At 43.3% G+C, this 20,972-nt stretch overlaps 1 protein-coding gene across 1 annotated transcript; it reads right to left on the bottom strand.

Moving 5' to 3' along the window:
- Positions 1 to 556: 556 nt before the first annotated feature.
- LOC146161193 (uncharacterized) lies at positions 557 to 18,198 on the bottom strand. The gene is made up of 10 exons (XM_083384360.1): positions 17,677 to 18,198; positions 16,994 to 17,222; positions 14,798 to 14,859; positions 8,079 to 8,197; positions 6,918 to 7,088; positions 6,144 to 6,322; positions 5,334 to 5,528; positions 4,381 to 4,577; positions 2,990 to 4,179; positions 557 to 2,806 (listed from the first exon to the last, which is right to left on the bottom strand). The coding sequence occupies exons 1-10, from the start codon at positions 18,159 to 18,161 to the stop codon at positions 1,284 to 1,286; spliced, it is 4,350 nt and encodes a 1,449-aa protein (XP_083240486.1). The 5' UTR covers positions 18,162 to 18,198; the 3' UTR covers positions 557 to 1,283.
- Between the last annotated feature and the right edge of the window lie 2,774 nt (positions 18,199 to 20,972).

Genomic DNA, 20,972 nt, shown 5'->3' with positions numbered 1-20,972 from the left:
CGAGCGCGATTTTTTTGTATACCGGCATTTCTTTTAAATTTCCTGCTAGTTTTTATTATTACATTGCCAAAAAAAATGTTAAAAAATATATGTGTAATATTTTTTAATACATTTTCCGTTTTTCCGTGACGCACTTCGTAGCATTTCACGGCGCAACGGTAAAGAAGCGCTGATCTAGTCAAGAAACAGCTTCAAGATGTGTAATCAAACTGGACGTAGAAAGATCATTCGCGAAAAAATTTTCGACGTACTAAAGGTAAAATAGTCAAAAAGTATTTTAAATGAACTCATGTTTAGTTGTCAAAGGGGCGCGGCTGGCCGAATCCGGCGGTGACCCCTGCTTTAAATATACAAACAATTTGCCGCGTATAAAACGGTGAAACGCAACAACATCGAACAACTTAACATAAGAAAGCCAATTATTACGTAACAATGGTAGGAAAACTACTACAAGTTCGCAGGACGGTAGTAGCCATAAGGTTAAAAGTTACCTACAATGCTGTTTGTCACTATTTTTATGTGAACCTTTTACAAAATTTTGCCATCAGTACTTTCATGTAACGCCCCCTTATGTGCGTTCAGCGCCCCCCAAATTAGTAAAAGACCAAAAACGCCCCCTTGTAACTCGCCAACGCCCACAAGGGGGCGGTACCGCCCACGTTGGGAACCTCTGGACTAGAGCTTTGCAAAAATAGTTTTCCATGAGGGTAAGGCGACCTTTACAGTTAGATGGAGGTGACATATGCTTTATTAAACTCTTGAACGCCGCTCTACGCTAGTGGATATATTGTTACTTTTTTATAAAAAAACATAAGTGATGCATTTTGCTTCTGGCAGACTGACTTAACCTATGCAGTTAAAAATCACCAAATCAATAGAATTTCATCTTGATATAGTGCCACGAAAATGTAGAGTGAAACCAACAAAACCTATACAACAATTTTGGCACGTGTAATAACAATGACAAAAGGTCAAATTCGCTAAAACTAAACTTTGCCAATAATGTAGGCTAAAGGCCTACCAGTGTGTAGTAAAAAAAACTACAAAACAGTCAAACAAGTAGTAGAACATTAATCAAATATAGCATTCTTTGTCAAAGTACTCATCTAATCCACTAATTCTAATGTTTAACTTAAGATTTTCTGGCGTATATTTTACGTACGAAAGCTGCAATAGCAACGACAGTAACCCTTAATCCGCAAACAAACTAACGTTGTTTTTCGAGTAAAATTCAACTACAAACGAGAAGGACCACGTTCGGAATAAATAACACGGTATATCGGTCATACGAACACTGGGTTAGTGGCGGAAGTTTTCTTGGATGTAATGTTTTTCTTGGATAGGCGTAATCTTGCGGCGCGATTCATCTGCACTCCATTGTTGCGAGGCGAAGGCGTATTATTGGAGGGCGCTGCTGTTGCTGCTGTTGCTGCTGATTGTGAGGTAGTGGTTGCGGGGGCAATGTCTTTAACTGTATCGCTTTGTTTGTCGGACAAATCGGTCTCCTTCAATGTAGACGCCGACTTTGCGTCCGTTGGAGCTTCAGGACTCGCGACGCCGTCGTTTTCTTTGTCGCTGCCGCTCGACGCGCGATTGCAAGACGACGACGAGACAGCCTCAGCGCTTTTCGGCGTCATTGTCGGTTTTGAGATGCCTCCTTTTTTGTTGGCGGGCGCCTTTTTAGCAGCTTTGGTCGGGGTTGCTGGGAGTTTGCGGGCCACGTCTGTCGGCCTCACGTCGCGACCTAGAGATTGCATTTGGCCGATCGTTTTGTTTGTTCTCTGGGCTACGGGAGAAACAAGCCTCGAAGCAGGCTTGCTGCTTATAGCGTAGGATTGAGGAGGTTTCGTTATCCTGAAGCCAGGATTTAAAGTGTTTGGTCTTGAAACATTGGGCGTAGTACCGGGGCCAGTTGCTGGCGATGGGGTGCGCATTGGTCGCGTAGAGGGCGTGGTAGCTTTATTTGCCCCACTAACTTTCAGCGCCGGCTTGCTTTTAGGCGTCGTGACATTCTTTTTGACGTTGGTCTTCTGTATGGGCGCTACCTTGCCTTTCTCGGGTACTGCCTTGTTTGGTGTTTTTGGAGTTGTAGTTTTAGTTTTGGGTCCGTGGTAGGACAGCTTCTTCATGAACGTCTTCACAGTGGATCCAGTCTTCGCAGGTTTGTCCTTGTCGACAACAGCGGGCTTTGTATCCTTTGCTGCCTTGTTTGGAATTGTGGTCTTCTTAATAGGACCTCCTGATTTAGTCTTTTTCTGCTTTGTCGTGCGTTCAGGCGACGGCGCAGGGGACTTGGCAGGAGACGGTGTAGGACTGTGATACTGTTTTCTGGGTAGCACAGGAGTACGCGGACGACGCGTCGGGGACGGAGTGGACGGTGGTTTAAGGCTGGTGGTTTTTCTCCTAGACATGGTCGGCGTGCTTGGGGCGCTCTTTACTGATACCGCTTTCTTGGAATCGGTTTCGGTAGTTGGCGTTTGCAAACCTGCAACAGTGGATTCTGCAGTTTGCTGCTGCTCGTCAGACGACGCGATTTGTAAAACATTGATCGCACTTTCGGATTCAGCCTCTTCTACCTTGCTCTGAATTGCAACTATACCTTCTTCTTCTGTCTCAACGACAGGAAGTTTCTCATCGCTGTCAGGTATGTCAGATACTTCCTTTTTAAGGTCGTCATCTTGCTCATACATCTCCGCGAGGCGGGTGAGGCTTCTTTTGCGATTTGCCCATGAACTGGATTCGGTAGAGTTCTTCTCATTTAGATTAACCGGTGATAAGGGTTGAGAGGAAAGGCTGGGGCAAGACTCTGTGGTTCAAGATTAATCAAGTTAGGATTTAAACAAGTTAAATCACTACACGCCGTCAAAGTTATAAGATTTTTAAGTCACTATCCAACTAACTACTATCCACTAACCACTATCAAACTACTACGTTTTTTTGAGGTTATCTATAGACTTTTTAAAGAACTTATTTAAGGCGGCGAAAATACCTCGCTTTGAATGCCAAAATTCGGAAATAGAGCTATTGCTACTGCGCCGCCTTTCGGATGAACTAGATTCGCCAGAAGACTGCTTATAGCGGCGGATCCGCTCTCGGATATCCTCGTGCCGTTTCGTTTTATCTTCGGTTTTAGAATCTCCTTCTTCCAAAGGTTCAAAATCTAAAGCGCTTGACGCTTCGGACGAGAACGGATCGGTCTGACTTCCGTCGCGCAAAACGACACCGAAACCCATAGAGGGAGGCTCTTTGGAAGGAGGTGCTTCTGATTTCCTCCAGATGCGACGGCGCAACTTTATCATAAGACCCACATCGTCATCAGGGTTTTCACTTTCCGGTGTTTTTGCTTGTTCGTCGTCAACGGGAAGCCTTATGTACGACCTTCGCATCTGCGTTCGTTCGAAAGCCCTCCCCCTTTCACCGTTAATAAAGCGAGTTAAGGAAGTTTCGATGTCGTCTGCTGACTGAGAAGATGACAGCATGCTCACGGGCCTTTGCCGGTCACTTTCTCCAACTGAACTATTTCTATGGCGAAGAACAACGTCTGGTGAGTTTCCACCACTGGGTACAAGATAATTATTATCTTTGGGGTCGTCGATCGTTTCCCAAAGACCAGTACGCAAAGAGCGACTGCGCATTGAACCAAAACGACGGCGACGGCGCTGCGGTGTCCCTTGTAAGCTACTGCTGTCTGTCTCTAAAGAAAGACTGAAATCGCTGGCGTTTGAACTGAGTGAGGGACTGGAAGAAAGCGGGCTTTTCACGTTGTGTGGTTCAATTATTTCAGGGACTTCTTGGCCCCACGCCTTTCGAGGTTCCCTCGGTGAATTGGGTTCGCTGTTCTCGTCAATGCAGTCCTTGTTCCCGGTTGCGTTCAAGTCTTGCTGGTATAAGCGCAATACTTCGGCCGGAGATGGTTTGGCAAGAGAGGAGCGCCTGATGTGGGATAAGTCGTACTTTCGGAGCCTCGACTCCCTGCTTTCCCGCGGCGGTTCTTCGCTAGTGTCGGTGGCGTTACTTTGCCGACTAAGCCCTGCGTATCGCTGATGAGGTGTGGCGATGGTTCGGCGACGTGTGAACGAGTCTCTTCGAGTTTTCGTTCCCTCCAAATCCGTGACGTTCGTCTGCTTGTCGTCTTTCGTGATTTTATTTCTTGAGCGCAAGGTGGAACCCATAGAAGAGCTACACACAGAGGAGAACAATTAAGCAAGATTAGGATTACATGTTTAGTTAGTCAGAGAAATACGAATCAGAAACGATATAGATAGAGGACATTTTTGTTAGATATGCACTGTGTCGCTAGCTTTGTGAACACCAAGATTAAAGAATAACAAATTCCTATTAACATTCCAAATTCTATAGCTGAAAGCCATCTCAGCTTACCGCTTGTTCTTTGACTCTCGTTGTCTGTTCTCCTCAGAGACGGTGTCGAATTTCTTCCTGAAGGTCGACACTATTTGGAAGCACTCGATCAACGAAAACTTTTCGTGTCGTTCACAGAGGTAGGTTGCAAGATCGCGCGACGAATCCTTCAGTTGTTGCTCGGCGGTTTCGATAAGGTTCAGGCGGTTTTCGGCTTCCTACGTGGGCAAAATCAGTTGATAATAACTAGACTCATAGATCGAGGTCGATATTGCTAAGTTGGGCTGAATAGTTTTCAAAACTAATTTGATGTAAACAGCAAACGAATAAAATAAACAATGACCATATAAGAGTATACAGGCTCAGCCGTTAACGTCATTAAGCTGTTTTTCATTGCAAGGTTATTAATTGTGTATCAGCACAAAAAGCAACATTCTATCAGTGTTACTGTAAATTAAAGTGCAACTGTAGTTTTACGGGGTAATTTAACTTTAAAGAAGTTGGTAGCTCTTGATAGCCAAAAAATAAAAAAATATTTTAAAAATATTAGAATAATACCCATTTTTACCTATATCAATAATTGACCAACAACGGTAATGGCCAATCAATGGGTTAATTTTCAAAATTTAAGAGTGTTTTTTTGAATAAATTGATTACAAAAAACACTATTCTTTCCCCCAAATGTAGATTTTTGTATTATATGAATACAAACATTAGGTAAAGGTGTTGTTCATTTATTTTATTGAAGATGACGGATCATGCCGTTTTAATTTTTTAACGGGGTATTGGTTAAGTAATTCTCGGAGCTAATGTCGCTTTAAAGATTAGTAACCACTGGTCTGCAGCTTCTGCGTCACCAACATCTTGGATATGTTCAATACATACAGGATGGCAAAACAAGGTTCTTTAGGCAGATATAAACTCGCGGTATTGGATAATGCTCCAAAGTTTAGGAGCTGCACACGAACAATCACCTCGAGGAAGTCGGAGACGCTCTCCCGCAGCTCTTCGTCAACCTCCTGATGCACCTTGTGCTTGAGCGACTTGACACGGATCCGGTAGGCCTTGATCTCTTCCGAAACCTCCTCCTCCGAGATCCTGGATGCGGCGTCCACGCTCGGAACATCCGACGTCCAGGAGCACATGTTAGGATTGTGTCTCTCTAGCTCCTGAATTGTAGAAATAGTTTGACGAGAAAGGTTAAAAGCGATAATCTCTATAGGCCTTTGTTAGGGAAAGAGGTAGTAACGCAGAGACTCTAGTGTGAAATAATAGTTTACACTTTGCAGGATAGTATACAGCTGTGTTGCAATAATTTAGTTTAAAATGTAAGCTGTTGCTTTACCAGGTATAATATTAATTAACAATGGCTCCTCGAGTAGTTAAATTTTTCTCCCACTTTAATTACTATCAGGGGAACTGTTTTGATTAATTTAACTCAATGTTTTATTTTAACGCAATTAATCGTAAATTATATCAATTTAAGTATTTTGGAAAATTACTTGGACCTAAGCTCCAAGTCAATTACACACATAACTTGGCGTTTCTTAAACTTATTTACACAAATTGGTTGTTTTTAAAACGTTTATAGTCCATAATCAATAATCATCTTCTCGTTCTATATACCAACTATTTAGTAAGATGTAAATGATATAAGTAGAAACATTTTGACCAATTAATTTCAAGTTTGCAATTCGCAAATATACATGCCACAAGTATGGCATTATAAAAATCCATCACCTTAGATTTAGAACAAGGCAAAAGTGTTCAGCACATATAATTACCGTCACAAGATAGTGCATCAAGGTAATCCCGGGTTTGTTGGCCTTCGTGTCTGTAAGTCGCTGGAGCGAAGCAAGGCGGAATCCGGACGCGTTGCCGAATGCCGCGCCGCGATTGAGGTAGTTTCCCGCTTGCAATACCAAGTGCAAAATGGTCGGCAGAGCGCGGCAGTCTCGTATTTCTAAAAATGGATAATTTGTTTTAAGGCTTAAACAAAGCTATATTTATTATCTTAACGAACAAATCGGAACTATGCAAGACAATCTTCATTCGCACTGGGATTTTTTTTTTCAGCAATTAATAAAGCACAAAGCCAGTGTTTCCTAAAACTATAATTTTTTATGTTCGCCAAATTATACTAAAGCAATTCAAATTCCGCTAAGTGTCGCTACTGACTAGAACTCAAAACGTGGGAACAAGTGCAAAATAAACCGTACTCTGTCTTACCTCTGATATATTTTTTTCTATTTTATTGTTATTACACAGAAAACAACAAAATAGGAAAAGACAGAGAAGAATAAAAAACTCCTTTTAAGAAGCCACAGGGTGGCTAAAGGCCAGCCCACTTAGCTTTATGAGTTGCAAGTTATTTAGAATTTAACCGCACAGATATATTTCGACTGTTATAACAACTTTATCACACAAGCAAACATGTGGATCGTGGGGGTTGTTCTTGCATACGTTGAACGGTATATAACAAACCGCCCGCGTAAAAGCAGGCAGTTTTTCAAAAAAAAAAAATAAAATCAACATCAGTTCCAAACGCGTTATCTTACCTCTAATAGCCTGAAGCAAGACCTCTACCGAGTGTTCAACTTGCACCATGGCGTGGTCAAATTCCTCTCGGAGCAACATGGCGTCGATTCTTACGTGATAATGGGGAATCGAGATGACGCGACGCAGGAAGCTCTCGGCGTTGTCGAGAAGATCCACATTTCCATCATAGCCTGTAAAGTGATAAGTTTCGATGTTTAATGTTTGCGAAAAGTAGTTTATGCACATGCTGTTCTAAATACCCTTTGCCGCAACAGGTAGCATTTAACCTTTGCCGAAACAGGTAGCACAAAACGGCTAAGTTTGATATTGAAGTAACTTTTTTCAAGTTGTAAACGCAGTCGGTTAACAGTTCGAATTAAACATGACTTTGTTTCTAAAATTAAAACACCGCGTAATAAATTTGGTTTGTACGACACGAGCAGCTGCCTTCGATACCAAGTAAGGTGAAATTTCGATAATGATTGTGCAGTTTCCTACGTCATCATTATAAAGAGCTGGTTAGGTAAAAGCAATTAAAATTCCATGGATCGGAATTCGCGGGCGGCCAATACACATTAAACCTTGCCTTATAAAGTACCGTCTCGTCATATTCGTCAAAGTTCAGCTAAATGCCATTTCGCCCACCTTTGCCGCTCTGCTGTATACACTGCCATCGTTAAGTTTACGAGTGCGTGTGTGTGATTGCGTATGCATGCGTGTATGCGCGTGTGTGCGTCCGTTACACTGTCTTTAAACCAAGAGAGGCAAACGAAGTGCGCAATCTGACTAAACGCCAAGTTGCGTCATCACCTCTTGGTGCCAGTTTGCATTGATGTCTACGAAAACTGAATCATCTTTAACGTGGCGTTTGTTTTACGTGTTGTTCGTTTGAATTACCACAACAATTACCCAAAACATATATATTTTACAGTTTATTTAACATATGTGAATATTTAATTGATAAATATATTTAAAAAAAATTTCGATATTGTTAAGGTTTGATTTAAAAAAGTCTCATCTATATTTATTATTGGAGATAAATATATCAATAATAGGTGCTAAACATTAAATAACCAGCACATTTATAATGCATAATTAGCTCACTATAGTTTGAACATTCTGCAGAGATATAATGGATTGACCACTTATATGAAACAGAAGATTATTATTTATTTTCATACCCATTAAGGTTTTGATTTCTTCCTTGTCTGGAAGAAGTTTGCGGAGAGCCCTTAGTTTGTCAGAGTTCATGAATGACACGTCGCATGACTTTATCGACTCAGCAAGGACCGCGGTTGATCTGAAATGTTAACACATAAATACACGTTTGCTGGAAAACACACACAAAAAGTTATGAATATTACTTGAGAGTAGATTTTTGGAGAGGTTAATAGTTGTTGGTCGGTGTAGGTAATTTACAAGCAGACCCATTTTATTTGTGCTTTTCCGTGGCGTTTATACATTAATTGGTGCTTTAGCGACGTGATCATGTCATGTAAAAACCCTCATAGCAAACGTACAAAGTTGATTGGCGAAAAGGTTGCCTAACAAAATAATACGAGGCTCGTGATTTTCAACAAATTGGAAGCCTATATTTTAGTAGAAACTTTCAAAAATACAAATTACAATTAATCAAATTTACCAAAATTACAATCAATCGCCTAGTATTTCGTCGTAAAACACCTCATAAAAGTAACAAGTTTGTAAAAATCGATGTCTTTGTAGTTTGACAATTTTGTACGGTTCAATAAGATATAAATGTGAGCGCGTAAAGGAAATAAACATCACTTTAATGCACAAATGCTAACTTTATACAACGAACAATACAATTTAAAACTAGGCCTTGCACATCCAGGTGGGGGTAACAAACTTATAAATGCATATTTAATCAGAATGAAAGTGGTCAGAATCAGCACACAAGAAATTAGCCAATTACTCTGCCGCTGACAGTTGCGTCAATACGCAAAGTCACCGGATTATGAAAAGAAATAAGATGCGTCGCGTGCGAAATGGCCAAAGTATAAGGAAGTCGTGCAAAGGCCTTAATCAATAGAACAACTGTATTTGATTTAGGAGGGGCGGATAAGTCTGCGCAAATATTGTTCAGCTTAAGTCGTACAATTGGCATTATTCGGGCAGCGGATTTATCTTGGAAGACTTATGCTGGCCCCCCTGTTGTGTTTTTCTCGCCTTAAATTTTCTGCCCACTATTGTTTTAATTTAGGTGGTTCTCAAATTAGGGAGAGTTTAAGGGGTTCGCGCAACATCTCTAAAATCATCAAATTATAATTAAGGAGCACAAGCACATCATCTCATTTAGTTTTCAGGATACGAAATTATTTTACAACTTGTTTACAGTACGCCTAAATAGTTTGTTCGAGTTTTGATTGGAATGTTAATCATATTTATTGTGCCGTATAAATATAAATGGTGTCCTTGATTATTTCAAGAAAAAAAAAGGGTTCGCCCAGTGACAAAGTTTGATAACCACTATCCTACAGTATATACTAACTAATAATAAAAATTTAAATTTGCGGCTGAAATAACACATACGACCATACGTAAGTTTAAAACATACAATTGGTACTATAAGATGCTTTTTAGTAAGGGAATGTATTTCGCAGTCACCGAGTATGGAATATTTGAAGATTAGAATACCAACAACCTATTTACCAAAATTCACCAACTTTTCGTTGACAAGTATGGCGAAAACGCATACGTTACACGACGGACGTGTGTTTGTAAACGAAGAGCGGTTCTCGTTTATATACACAGCGTGTGAGCGAAGACCCCGAAGTAATGGCACTGGGCTTTAATCCGAAGCCGAGCAATAAACGGACTGATCAGAAATTGAAAGAGCATTTACAGTCGCCCTGTCCAGGCTTGCCTCGGTCGCTATCAGTTCGCGGCCTTTGTGTGGCAATCGCAACATTCAGCGCCCTGCTCTCGAATCTACAAGGCAAGATGGGCATTTCGAATCGAGGCCCTATACCTCGGCTGGGCTGGCGACGCTAAAAGGCCCTGATTTACGACCGAGGAAAGCACGCACTACCGCCAAGGAAACAAAATCAACACGGTACACACAGCGCCTAAACTGTGGAGACCGAAACGGCCAAGTCCTGCCTTCCCGGCATTCCGCGGTTATGTTACAGCTGTGAATCGACAATTCTCTTTCGTATGCGGTTAATGCGAAAAGTTAACAGTTTCGTTGTTCGGACTTCGTCACGCAGTCAGCTCCATCGGGGCGAGTACAAAGGTTGCCGAGAGAAAAACTCCGTTGTCTATTTAAAACATCTCAACCAGCTAATGGGCGCTTTACGTGAATCCATTACGTAACCAATTACGCCTATATACAAAAACAGATTCGTCACTACGGTTTGTCGCGTTACATGAAAGGACGAAATTTCGAAACGAGCCGAAATAATTGCATCAAAGCAGACCTCGGAAAAGTATGCCTCTGTTGTAGCCAGTAGACCGAGCAAATGCCGTCTCGAATTAGAAGGGCGGACAATATTACCGGGTCGCGTCACAAAACCTCATCAACGTATGACGTATAACAAGTGCCTTTCTAGTGAATTGTCGGGGCGTGTAGCGGCAATACTCAATTGGCAGAAAAACCAACAGTTGTTTTCAAACGAACCATTCGTTCGGCATTTTTCGGTTATTATTGACGGTGTCGAAATTGCATAATTCAATTACGGGCTACTAAAAAAGCGCAATCGAAGTTGTTTGACAACGCGACATGTTATTTCAAAACTTTTCACAGTTAAAAACAAAGTTAAAAAGCACACTTTTAAAAGACACAGTACTTGTTAGTTGAAAGCTTTCATTGGGATATATTCTAGCAAATAAATCAGCGATCGTTCAAGTGAAATGACACGTCAAAAGTAGCTGCGTGGTTCGTCATGTGCCATGTTTGGCGTAATTTTCATATTGATGGACCAAACACCCCTCGTTCCCTTTTCTACGCGGTTACGGCCTCGTGGAAACCGGTATAAAGGACGGGCGTCTGAATGATGACCGCGCAAACTGCTAAATTACCAGCAGGGGCGAACACAAAAAGGTCGCGGGTCAGAGTCATAAAGCGATCAAATCGATCACGCCCAGCCGTAAATCGGCATGTATTCCATTTCGACGATCAAATCCTACTTTAAACAATGCCACCTCCAACGTAAATGGACGTCGCCGACGCAAGAAACGGTCCCACAACCCACGCGGGCGTCTAGACATGATCACGGTTCGGCATCTTTGCGACCTGAAGCTCCTGCGGGGCTGAAATCGCCAAGCAAATACTAATTGGCCGTTACACAAACACTTGTGACACGAAATACTTGTCTGTCATGTTATAAGGACCGATCTCTTAAGGCGCCTTAGCCTTTAGTTTTGGGCAAAATTAGAGCTTAAAGAAATAGCAACAAGAAAACATTGTACCTTGGGTAACTCAATTAATACATTGTATAGTGGAAAATTTTAAAACAAACGTCGCAGTAGATAATAAATATTTGCCACGCTCGTTTCCGTCGTTTTTCAAAACAACGGAACACGCCGTGCTACTACAACAGCGCGGCATAACGAATGCCGCATTCTGAAGTACTTAAACGCCGGTAATCCCGCAGTGAAAGGGTGTCTTTCAAGGAGCCCCGCTGTTGCACAGCAGTCCGAAGCCCTAGTACGAGGTTTCTCGGTATTCGCAACTCCACGTTTCACGGTGCAAACTCGAATATTCATTAAATTGCCGCGCAGTTTTCGGTGCGCATAGTTTAGCCATGATTATCCATGCGAAAACAAGTCGATGTCGTTGGTCGCTTAGGGCTACGCGACACACGCGCGTAACGCGGCAAGCTACACGCGACAGCTGAGGGGGGTTGCAAAACAAGCAGCTGTATTTTAGTTTGTACGACAACGAAAACGTACAGGTGTGCTTGGGCGATTATGGTTATTACGGCTACTGTGGCTTTTCACCGCGAGGCGAAGCACTTCAGCCGAGAGAAACAAGTCAAGAAACCCTTGAGCGGCGCGTCAGCCTCTTAAAATACCGGGTTGCACCCAACTGAAACATTACACCAAACCATATGGATGATGATATTACTGCTGTGGCATGGCATTTCCATAGCCTACCAACCTGGCAGAACGAGTGCTCTTTTAGCGGTTGCCAATAACAGGGTTAAACGCACAAAAGCCGTCCGAGCCGTTAAACGAAAACCTTTGTGTATTCCGGGAACAACTTTGGGCCTTTGGCGTTAAAAGCATATAACGTGAAGCTATAACATCATATGTACAGCAATAACTTTTAGTGCCATATACACTTTAACTTGGCAAACACCGTTTCTAAATAGCATATATTTTAGGATCTGCTGTATCACTTACAGTTGCAGTAGCATTGTTTAATATTGGGTTTTAAAGGCGTGGACAGACTAGCCAGCTGGACCTTCGCATTTACCTATGTTCTAAAAAGAAATACAAGGTAATCTTGTAGCCAAGTTATTAGCATAGTTTTGCACGTGTTTTACGAGCATTTAAATGTATGGTAATATAGCGGTTCATTTTAAAAGACTGCCAAAGAAGCATCGCTCATAATTAAATTGAACTGCCGTGAAAAAACGTACGTTAGTAATATTTGCATAGTGAACTTTAATTTCGCTTAGTTTTACACATGACAGATTAAGAGTGAGGTATACTACTTTTGACTAATATGTCCCGGTCGATGAATACGGAAGAGGATTCTTGCGTAACCTTCCAACTCAAAAATGCGATTACATCTGAGCACCTTCTAAATGTGCTGCATTTAAAATCATGGTGTCATGAGCAAAAATACTTTTTTATGGTTTCGCTCGGTCGGGAATTGTGGCTTTATCACAACAACATACGTGGCGCACAGTCCACAGAAGTTGTTTCTCGAGCTTTGTTTGTAAAGAGGAATAACATCGCTGATGCCGCACCCGATTACAAAATTCCTCTCAGACTCCTAGGAGACACATTGCGGGGTGACAAAGCATCTCTGAAAAAGACAATATTTGTAACGCGCGACAATAACGTTGCCATCAACAGGAAAGTTGCGGAAACCCCTTCCGCACGACCGACAGCGCAACATCGCATGCCGTTTTGTGTGTCGACCAAAGAACTGGCCTTAGTTTGTAATATAAACAACGTCAATCACAGCTACTCTCACGCGATCCTTTATGACGTCACTATCGGAGTTGAGGGTTTGAAAAATAACATCCGAACGTCGAGTCATGGGCGACTGCGCGGGCCCACGCAGCACCTCGCCACATACAACATTCCTTATGGAGTTGACACCTAAACCAACAAATTTACTGGACCCTTTATGATGGAACAGTCCTGCTGGGTTAAATGGCCGCGTAGGCTACAATAAATGTCTTTGATGCTATCGCAATAACTTTATTAAAGGTGGACATCAAACAGCAATTGCAATTTCATTGAAAACTTGATCAAAGTAGAATTTTAACAAAAAGTACTACGCGAAATAGAAAACAAACTTCTTAAAGCTTAAGGATTTTTACTTAAACAACTCTTCCAGATCTACAACCTGAAAGTGGCTGAGACAGAGGTAATACTGTATACATAACAAACGACCGATAACCCCAAAAGAAACCGGAGTATTAGAACAGGGTTTTTTATTGTTTATTTTAAGTAGGAAATTGTACGTGAACTCGCGTTGTGTAAAAGGCCACAATCACAAGCGACTCGTTATGAATTTTTTTATACGCCTTGTAAATTACAAAGTAATGTGTACAGTGCAGGCACATACACTAGCAGTAAAATGATTGCTGCGGCATTTCGGTGTTTTGTGATTATCGAATGTGAGGACAGCGCAAAACGGCAACAGAAAAAAAAGATACTGTCAGCAGAGCTTAAAAGGGTTGTAATTTGGCTCCTTTAGAAAGGGTTTCACTATACTTGACGGCGCCGAGACCCAAAACAAAAGTAACGGGAACCCGTAACACCGGGCGTTTTCAAAACACAGCAACCTTAGTTTTCTGCGCTAAAACACAAAACCCCCACGGGTACTATTGGTGCCGGGACAAAAGAAGACAGGCCGGCAGCGTATTCAAACCGCCGAGAAGTGGAGTGTTCGATTTAGAAGGCACAAACCGGTTCTTTATTGCGTCATCGATGAGCACAGTGTAATCGCTACGGAGAAAGCCGATCACGCCGACACATGAGAGCGAGAATCAAATATAAATAAACCCGGCATCGTGGTCGCCGTTTGCAAGGCGGCAGCACCAGCGGACCGACCCGTGGCCGTCCATTTGCGACACGTCGGTTATATAGCCGGAAGACTTGCTCATTAGAAACGGCGCGGGGGTCGCGAAATGTAATCACACACTCGTAATCTGCTGCGGATTTGTGACGGCGATGCACTATATCTACACTTAATTGCCCATTCACGCCGCGACGTACGATACGACAAGGCTACTGTGTCGGCGAAAGATTGGATAATGTCGTTCGTTTTTTGCCTGTTACCTTTTAGCACACATTAAGTTCTTAACAACCAAAGCATGTTCGTTTTAAAATGAGAAATATTGTATAAGGCGAATCAAGAAAACACGCCCTGACCAAGAATTCTAGCATATAACTTGTAAAAATACGGCTCGCGGGTCTTATGGGTTTTACAAATACTTGTTTCGGCTAAAAAAGCAAAAAAATTCAAATTTTTATTTTTCAATTCATGATAAAAATCAGCTGTGTTATCATAAAATTACACACTTTGATTTTAGTAACTTTAGAGGTTATTGTTCTGATTTGATAACTAGCTCATCCAACCATGTATAAATAAATAAAATCAGCAATTTTGCAACCATTGAGTTTGGAACTGTTTAAAAACATCGTGCCAATCGGTAACAACAATAGTCGAAACGTGATTAACAAATCAATGTACCTTTTAAACTGACGAAGGAATATGTTCACGTTGAGGCTTCGCTTCCCGTCAAGGAGACTGACCTGGAGAAAAGAAGGAGTCGACGTTGTAAAAACAAGCGGCGGACAAACAGCAGCAAGTCGCTCCCTATTTGCCTTGTCAACAAGTTTACTTCATAAAAAACATATGTCAAGCGGCGTAAGCGGATAAGGGCCCCAACCTTCCTTTGCTGGCAGGTCGTAGCCTCACCAAACCTCCTTGCGCGTGGGAATTCACCTTAAAAGCAGTAAGTGCCGGTGCGACAAGGCGTTGACGGCTTTGGGGCGAGACGAGAATACGCAAAGATGCGGCGGTTGCGGCGGTTCGCTTGTTTGTCAACAGTTGGGCGTTTGGAGCACTGGGCAAGGCGCTCACACTTGGAAACACTTCAAGGGGAGAAAGCGCCGTTTGAGAAGGCCCTCAAAGCGGTTTGGGCGTCAAACGGCAGCGCGTGGACGCCGATCAACGACGTTTCACTTCGCATTTAGTGCGCGCTTTATAGCAAGGGTTGTTTGTGCCTGACCGAAATAGCAAGTCGCCGCGGTCGCTGGGTGCCCTTGCCGCGCCTCTTTCCCACAAGGCCGCGCGGCCCGAGTGTTTAGCCTGGGCTCAAATGACGTCACTCGCCGCCCAATCCATCAGCGGAACAAGTCGCGGATAGAAAGCAAGGAAAGGCCATAGAGCGAGTGGCGAACGAAAGCGGCTGCCCTGTTTATCGCCATCAGCGAAAAACAAAGCCTCGCACCGGCTTGGACTTGGCGAGTGTCCTCGTCAAACCTCACAAGCGCCGGCTAATTGGCAATCTCGCGCACCGTGCAAGGCAAGTCCATGTCGTTTTGACGCGAAAAAGCCTGCAAGGTGCGCCGCGGCCCGGTGTTTGCGCCCCTCCAAGGCTACAATTATCGTAAGACAGAGTGCTGTTTTTCGCCGGTAGTAACTGCACCGCGTCAATTTGACGTGAACCGGCACCGCGTGACCTCGCCCAGTCGCGCCTTTTCCCCAAAACGGTAGGGCTCGACCACTTGCTGTTCAATGGACGGGCGCGGGCTGCGACGGTGGCGGAACTACGCATTCACGCCGCTGTGAACTTCCCCAAATAGACTTAGCCGAAGTCGACCCACGTTATTATTACTACCAAGGCCAGATTCACTTGACAGTGGCCAGCGGCGATGAAATTGGATCGGGCCACCCGCGATTAGGGTCGGGTTTTGTTTTAAAAAACTGTACGTTCCTGCTGCGAGTTCGCGCGCCTAAAAATAACCGTGCGTCTATTTTCGTCGCGTTTCCTTTCAGCAAAATCAGCGAACTAAGAGCCGCTATAATTAGTGCCTTTCAGCAGCGCGTGTGTTTGGACATTAGATCGCCGAGTTGTATGGCGGAGGCTTGTTACTTAGGAGCGCGGTAACGGGATGACTTTGATCCGTTGTCAAAGCTTTCTACTGAGCAGTGTTGATACAGCGATTTGTGCGCACAAAACGCGCTCGTGCACCCTTTTGGTTCGACTTAAAGCCGGAGTAAGATTACGCTGTGGCCGCTTGTAAACGAACTCTACACTCGACTTTCGCCGAAAAAACGACTCGCGCTTATATTAGCAGTCAGCACATAGCGCTAGCCGTTCGGGTTTCGCACAGCGCACGTCGACCTTTTCGTTTAGCTTTGCCCTGAACCTGGGGACTTAAATAAGTTTTTTTAAGGCGCCTAAAACGAAATGTCTCACGCCTGGTCTGTCGACAAACAAGCGCCTTCGAAAAGGGCGGGGAGTCACACAAATATCAAAACGAACTGGAGGCAACTAACTGGAAAACCGTAATCTCGAGTAAACCCTTCCGATTCGAATCATGTGAACTGTGACTCGGGTGTGGGCGCGGCTATCTCCGGGATAATGACATGCAATCTAAATGAAACCCACTTTTCTAGGTCACGACGTTTACTCAATGTGACTTTCTGCCGTTTTCTACGTTTTCAAAGATTTGGAAGAACTACTTTTATGTGCGGAAAGCAAAAAAGGGCTTTGGTGACGCGACATCAGTTTGGCTGTTACGAAATATTGATTATTCTTATAGTAGCATATCAAGCATTGGCCATCTGTCCTTATCAAGCATTTCATTATATGTTTAAAATAATGGCAGAATTACCAAGGTAGAAATACCAACTTAAACACTTATAATTGTTTCTTACTTTTTTTGCTTTCAAATCGTCGGCCTCGTTGTTACTTCCGTCGCTTGACTTAGAAAAGGAAGATCTTTCCCCCCTTCGATTTCCCGAGGCTGGTCTATCCTGAACGGCAAAAAGGTCCTCAATTGCGTCGAAATCCACCAGAATTTGATTGTCGCTTTGTGCCTCCTTCCATATTGTTTCCGCTTTGGCGTTGTTCACTTGAATGTCCGGGATTTTAGTCCAGTTCAGCCTAAAAACAAGTTTCAGTCGTTTATAAATGAAGCACTATTTGACAGAAAAGGTTATACATTTTTTTCAAGTGAAGTTTGTATTTTTGTTTTCATAAATTTAATCTCATAACCCATAGAAAAGAATAAAATACTAGATATACTGCTTGTAAATACAAACACCTAGAATAGGTATCAGCAAAGATTATTATAAAAATAGACTAAATAGACTGGGTACAACATGCTACTAGATATCTCCAACAAACAAGGCTTATAAACATACGCATGTCAGTTGGGAGAATTTGGCGTAATTACAAGTCCCGTATTAGGCAAATTTGCTCCCGAATTATTTAATTGTCAGCATAACACAAAGTATAGTCCTAGTTTTTTTCATTGTAATATCATTTATTTAAGACACAGGTATTGCGTATGCGTACTGGATTAAGTTAACTTGCAAAACAAAACTATTCAACATACCTTCGGAGTTTTTTTCTATTAATTGTGCTGTCGTCATAATTTTTTCCTTTATGATTCGCGAACGACATTCCTGTCGGTGGAGGTGGAGCCAACATGCCGGACGGCGGTGGAGGGGGTATACCTCCGAATGAAAGCGGAGGGGGAGGGGGTATACTTCCAAAAGGGGGAGGCGGTGGGGGTATATCCCCTAAGGAAGGAGGCGGTGGAATACTGGGCGATTGAGGAGGAATGCTTGAGGTTATTTCCATTGTGGTTGGTGAGTTCTTAAAAGTCGGACTGTCGTCACCGGTCCGAAAAGCGCTGTCAAAACTGACCGACGAATTTAGCGGGGAAAGAGCGTCCGTGTTCCCGTCGTTCCACTCGCTGTCACTTGGGCTCCGGTGGGACTCGGTTTCAGTTCCAGAGTCGACGCTAAACTCGGATGAGGTAGTGACCGAAGCTGACCCAACAGTGGCAAGGCATTCGAACACAGACGGGCTCTCCATAATTTCTACAAGCTAACCTACCTATCATCTATGTGGGTTTATCCGAGCCTGTTACATGAAAGCAGGGCAAGTTTTAAATGAGACGCAAAACCGAGCGATGCAAAACAAAGCAGGCTTCAAACCATACGTTAATCAGGTGATATGAAATCTCAAACTATAAACAACAGTTAATAAATAATAATTACTCATAAAACTGCACTTTAGGGAGGTATAAAGTAAATGTGGCTATAGCTGCGCTGTGTGACTCGAAGTAAACTAGCGTTTGTGTACTAACGTATTTCAAAAGTTCACTCGTAAATACCAAACCTTACGAAACCTTCTGTCAACAGCAAACGTCACGCTCAAGTTAGAAAAATACAATACCCGTTGTGTGTTCGTCTATCATCGCAACGCACATGAATAATCGCAACAACCACAAGACGCATCAACACTGAACGCCATTGGTTCATTTACAAGCCTCACACAATTCTGCTGTTTTGGCAATTGCCTCATTATTTGTTTTACCGTTGTTTTTTAAAAACACAAAATCTTACTAAACTAACATGATATCCAGTTTATCGACTAATTACTGCTGCGCACACTTTTGTGATCTAGGAAGGAGCGACAACAAAAATTATTACCATTACTGCTATGAATTGTCTGTTTGTGCGTTTGACCAAACTACCTAAACTCGCAAACTCACACGTTCGAGCTCACTATACTACCAACTGAACAGACGAATGCCACTAAGAGAACATAAAAAAAAGGCAATACAAAAGCGCTAACTTTATCATATAACTGCTGTAATGTCGAAGTTCAGACTATAATTATCATTCAAACTAGGAATCCTGCATAAACTTAATCAGTAGTCTTACAAACCGTAAGTTGGCTGTGCCAACTTTCTGAATTGGAACTAAACATTTCTTGCAGAAGCGTTTTTCATTAACAGAAGTTAATACAAAAGGAATGACCGGACAACCCGGCGTCGCGACTACAATCCTATTCCGCGGCCCAAGGGCAACCTATAATGGCGCACTCACTCACTCACTAATCAGCAAAACAAGCGCCGTCAGAAGAAGCGGAGGAAAGGTCAGGTACAAGGGGTCGCGGTTAGAAGTGTGCAGTTGGCCTTGCTTTGCGACCGCTTATCGGCGGCGTATATTTGCTGCGACGGCCTCAAATCCGGATAGTAATTAAACAAGAACTTATCCATGTAGCATTATCCGCATCCGCTTTAGTGGCCAGTCTTGTACCTAACCAGCTGGATACACACGAGCGCCCTTCATCCTTTTTGTCGATCTAACCCAATTGCGCAGATGCACTTTGATCAGAACCGCAAAAGCGCCCGAAATTCATTGTTATGTATATATAACCGGGCTCGCCCTTCAATGACCATCTCGACGGGCGGCCGGTGGTTTAGGAATGGGCGGTTCTTTCTCTACGTGTGACGAATTGCTTTTTAAGCGAGCACGTTCCTGGCGGTTGTTCAGCGACACTTATCAAACAAAGTCGTCGCCATACCACTTTTTTTTGCTTTTCACTGAGTTGAACTGACATTTTCGTCCGGTTTTAAATGGCAGATTGAGCCCTTCGTGATTTAAGCGAAATTACCAACTAAACTGCGCAAATCTTCCACAAAAACGTGGAACTGGACTCACTCCTGACACCTTACAACTTGTTGTACCACTAGGTCTAGGTCGTTGCGGTTTTGCTTTATAACGACGAACAGGCGCGTTCCACCTTTAAACGCGTGGCGCATAACGACGTCCGCTTCGCATCGGAAGATCCAGCCAAAGGATGCACCGATTTTGCCACCCGCCAGTCACAACTGTTGTTGTTCTATGGCGTTCTTTCATGTGGCCGGGCCGACCGACGCTGCGTCGCCCTGTTTGCTTAACGACGGCCCCGACATATTAGCGCGCGCATGAAAACGCTCGACCGCGGCTTCAGGTTGTTGTGACACGTTCTAATCCCATCCAGTTGCTCGGCCGACCCTTAACTCAAGTATTAGCTTTTTTATTATCGCTCGCCATTCCTCGGCCGTCGAACCGATTTGCACAAGCGACCTTTTCCTTCGTTTCTCACCGTTAAACTTACAATCATGTGACGACGCGTATTGCCGCTGCTGCTGTGCTTCATCAAAGTGGAAACGAGCGCGTATCTTCGTTTTCGCATTTCCCACGCATATATTTTCTGCTGTGCGACCAAGCAACGACACACACTTCAGTCTGGTACAAGCGCTTCGGTGCATTTGTTATTTTTGATCGTGTTCTGGTAAAATGGGCAATTTTGTACGCGCCAGTTTCTCCTTAACGCGTACAGCTGGTGGGCGAGCTCCAGTCCAAATTAACACTATTTCAAGCCTGGTAATTGCTCGCAGATGCCAAAGCATGGTGGGCAGGTAATAAATCGCTACGGCAAAGACTCCACGCGGCGAGATTGAAGGGTTAGTGGGCTTTTCGGATAATCGGGCCGATTGTACACCTACACAAAAACAAAAAAAATGCGTCTCGCACTCTTGTCCACCTGACGTCGGCAGCGAAAGAGGCGTCTATATTTTGCGACGGCTGACTTCTTGCGGGGTGTAGGATCGGTAATAGCGGCGTTTAATTACGTTTCAGACAGGGCGAAAGAAGGGCCTCTAATAACAGAGTCCCGGCTTTAATTATTACCTCTCAGTCCCGACGACGCTCAGGTCCCGAACCAACGCGTTTGAGTGTAAGCCAAAGGCAGCCGCGGTATACAAATCCATTCAGGCAGTAAAAACATTCTGAGGCGAGTGAATTCCGACTATGATTTAATTGACCGGTTCTGTGAAGGCCAAATGAAAAC

This window comes from Ascidiella aspersa, chromosome 3 (assembly GCF_963924565.1).
Source record: "Ascidiella aspersa chromosome 3, kaAscAspe10.2, whole genome shotgun sequence".
Taxonomy (NCBI): domain Eukaryota; kingdom Metazoa; phylum Chordata; class Ascidiacea; order Phlebobranchia; family Ascidiidae; genus Ascidiella; species Ascidiella aspersa.
This window is presented reverse-complemented; position numbering and strand designations above follow the sequence as displayed.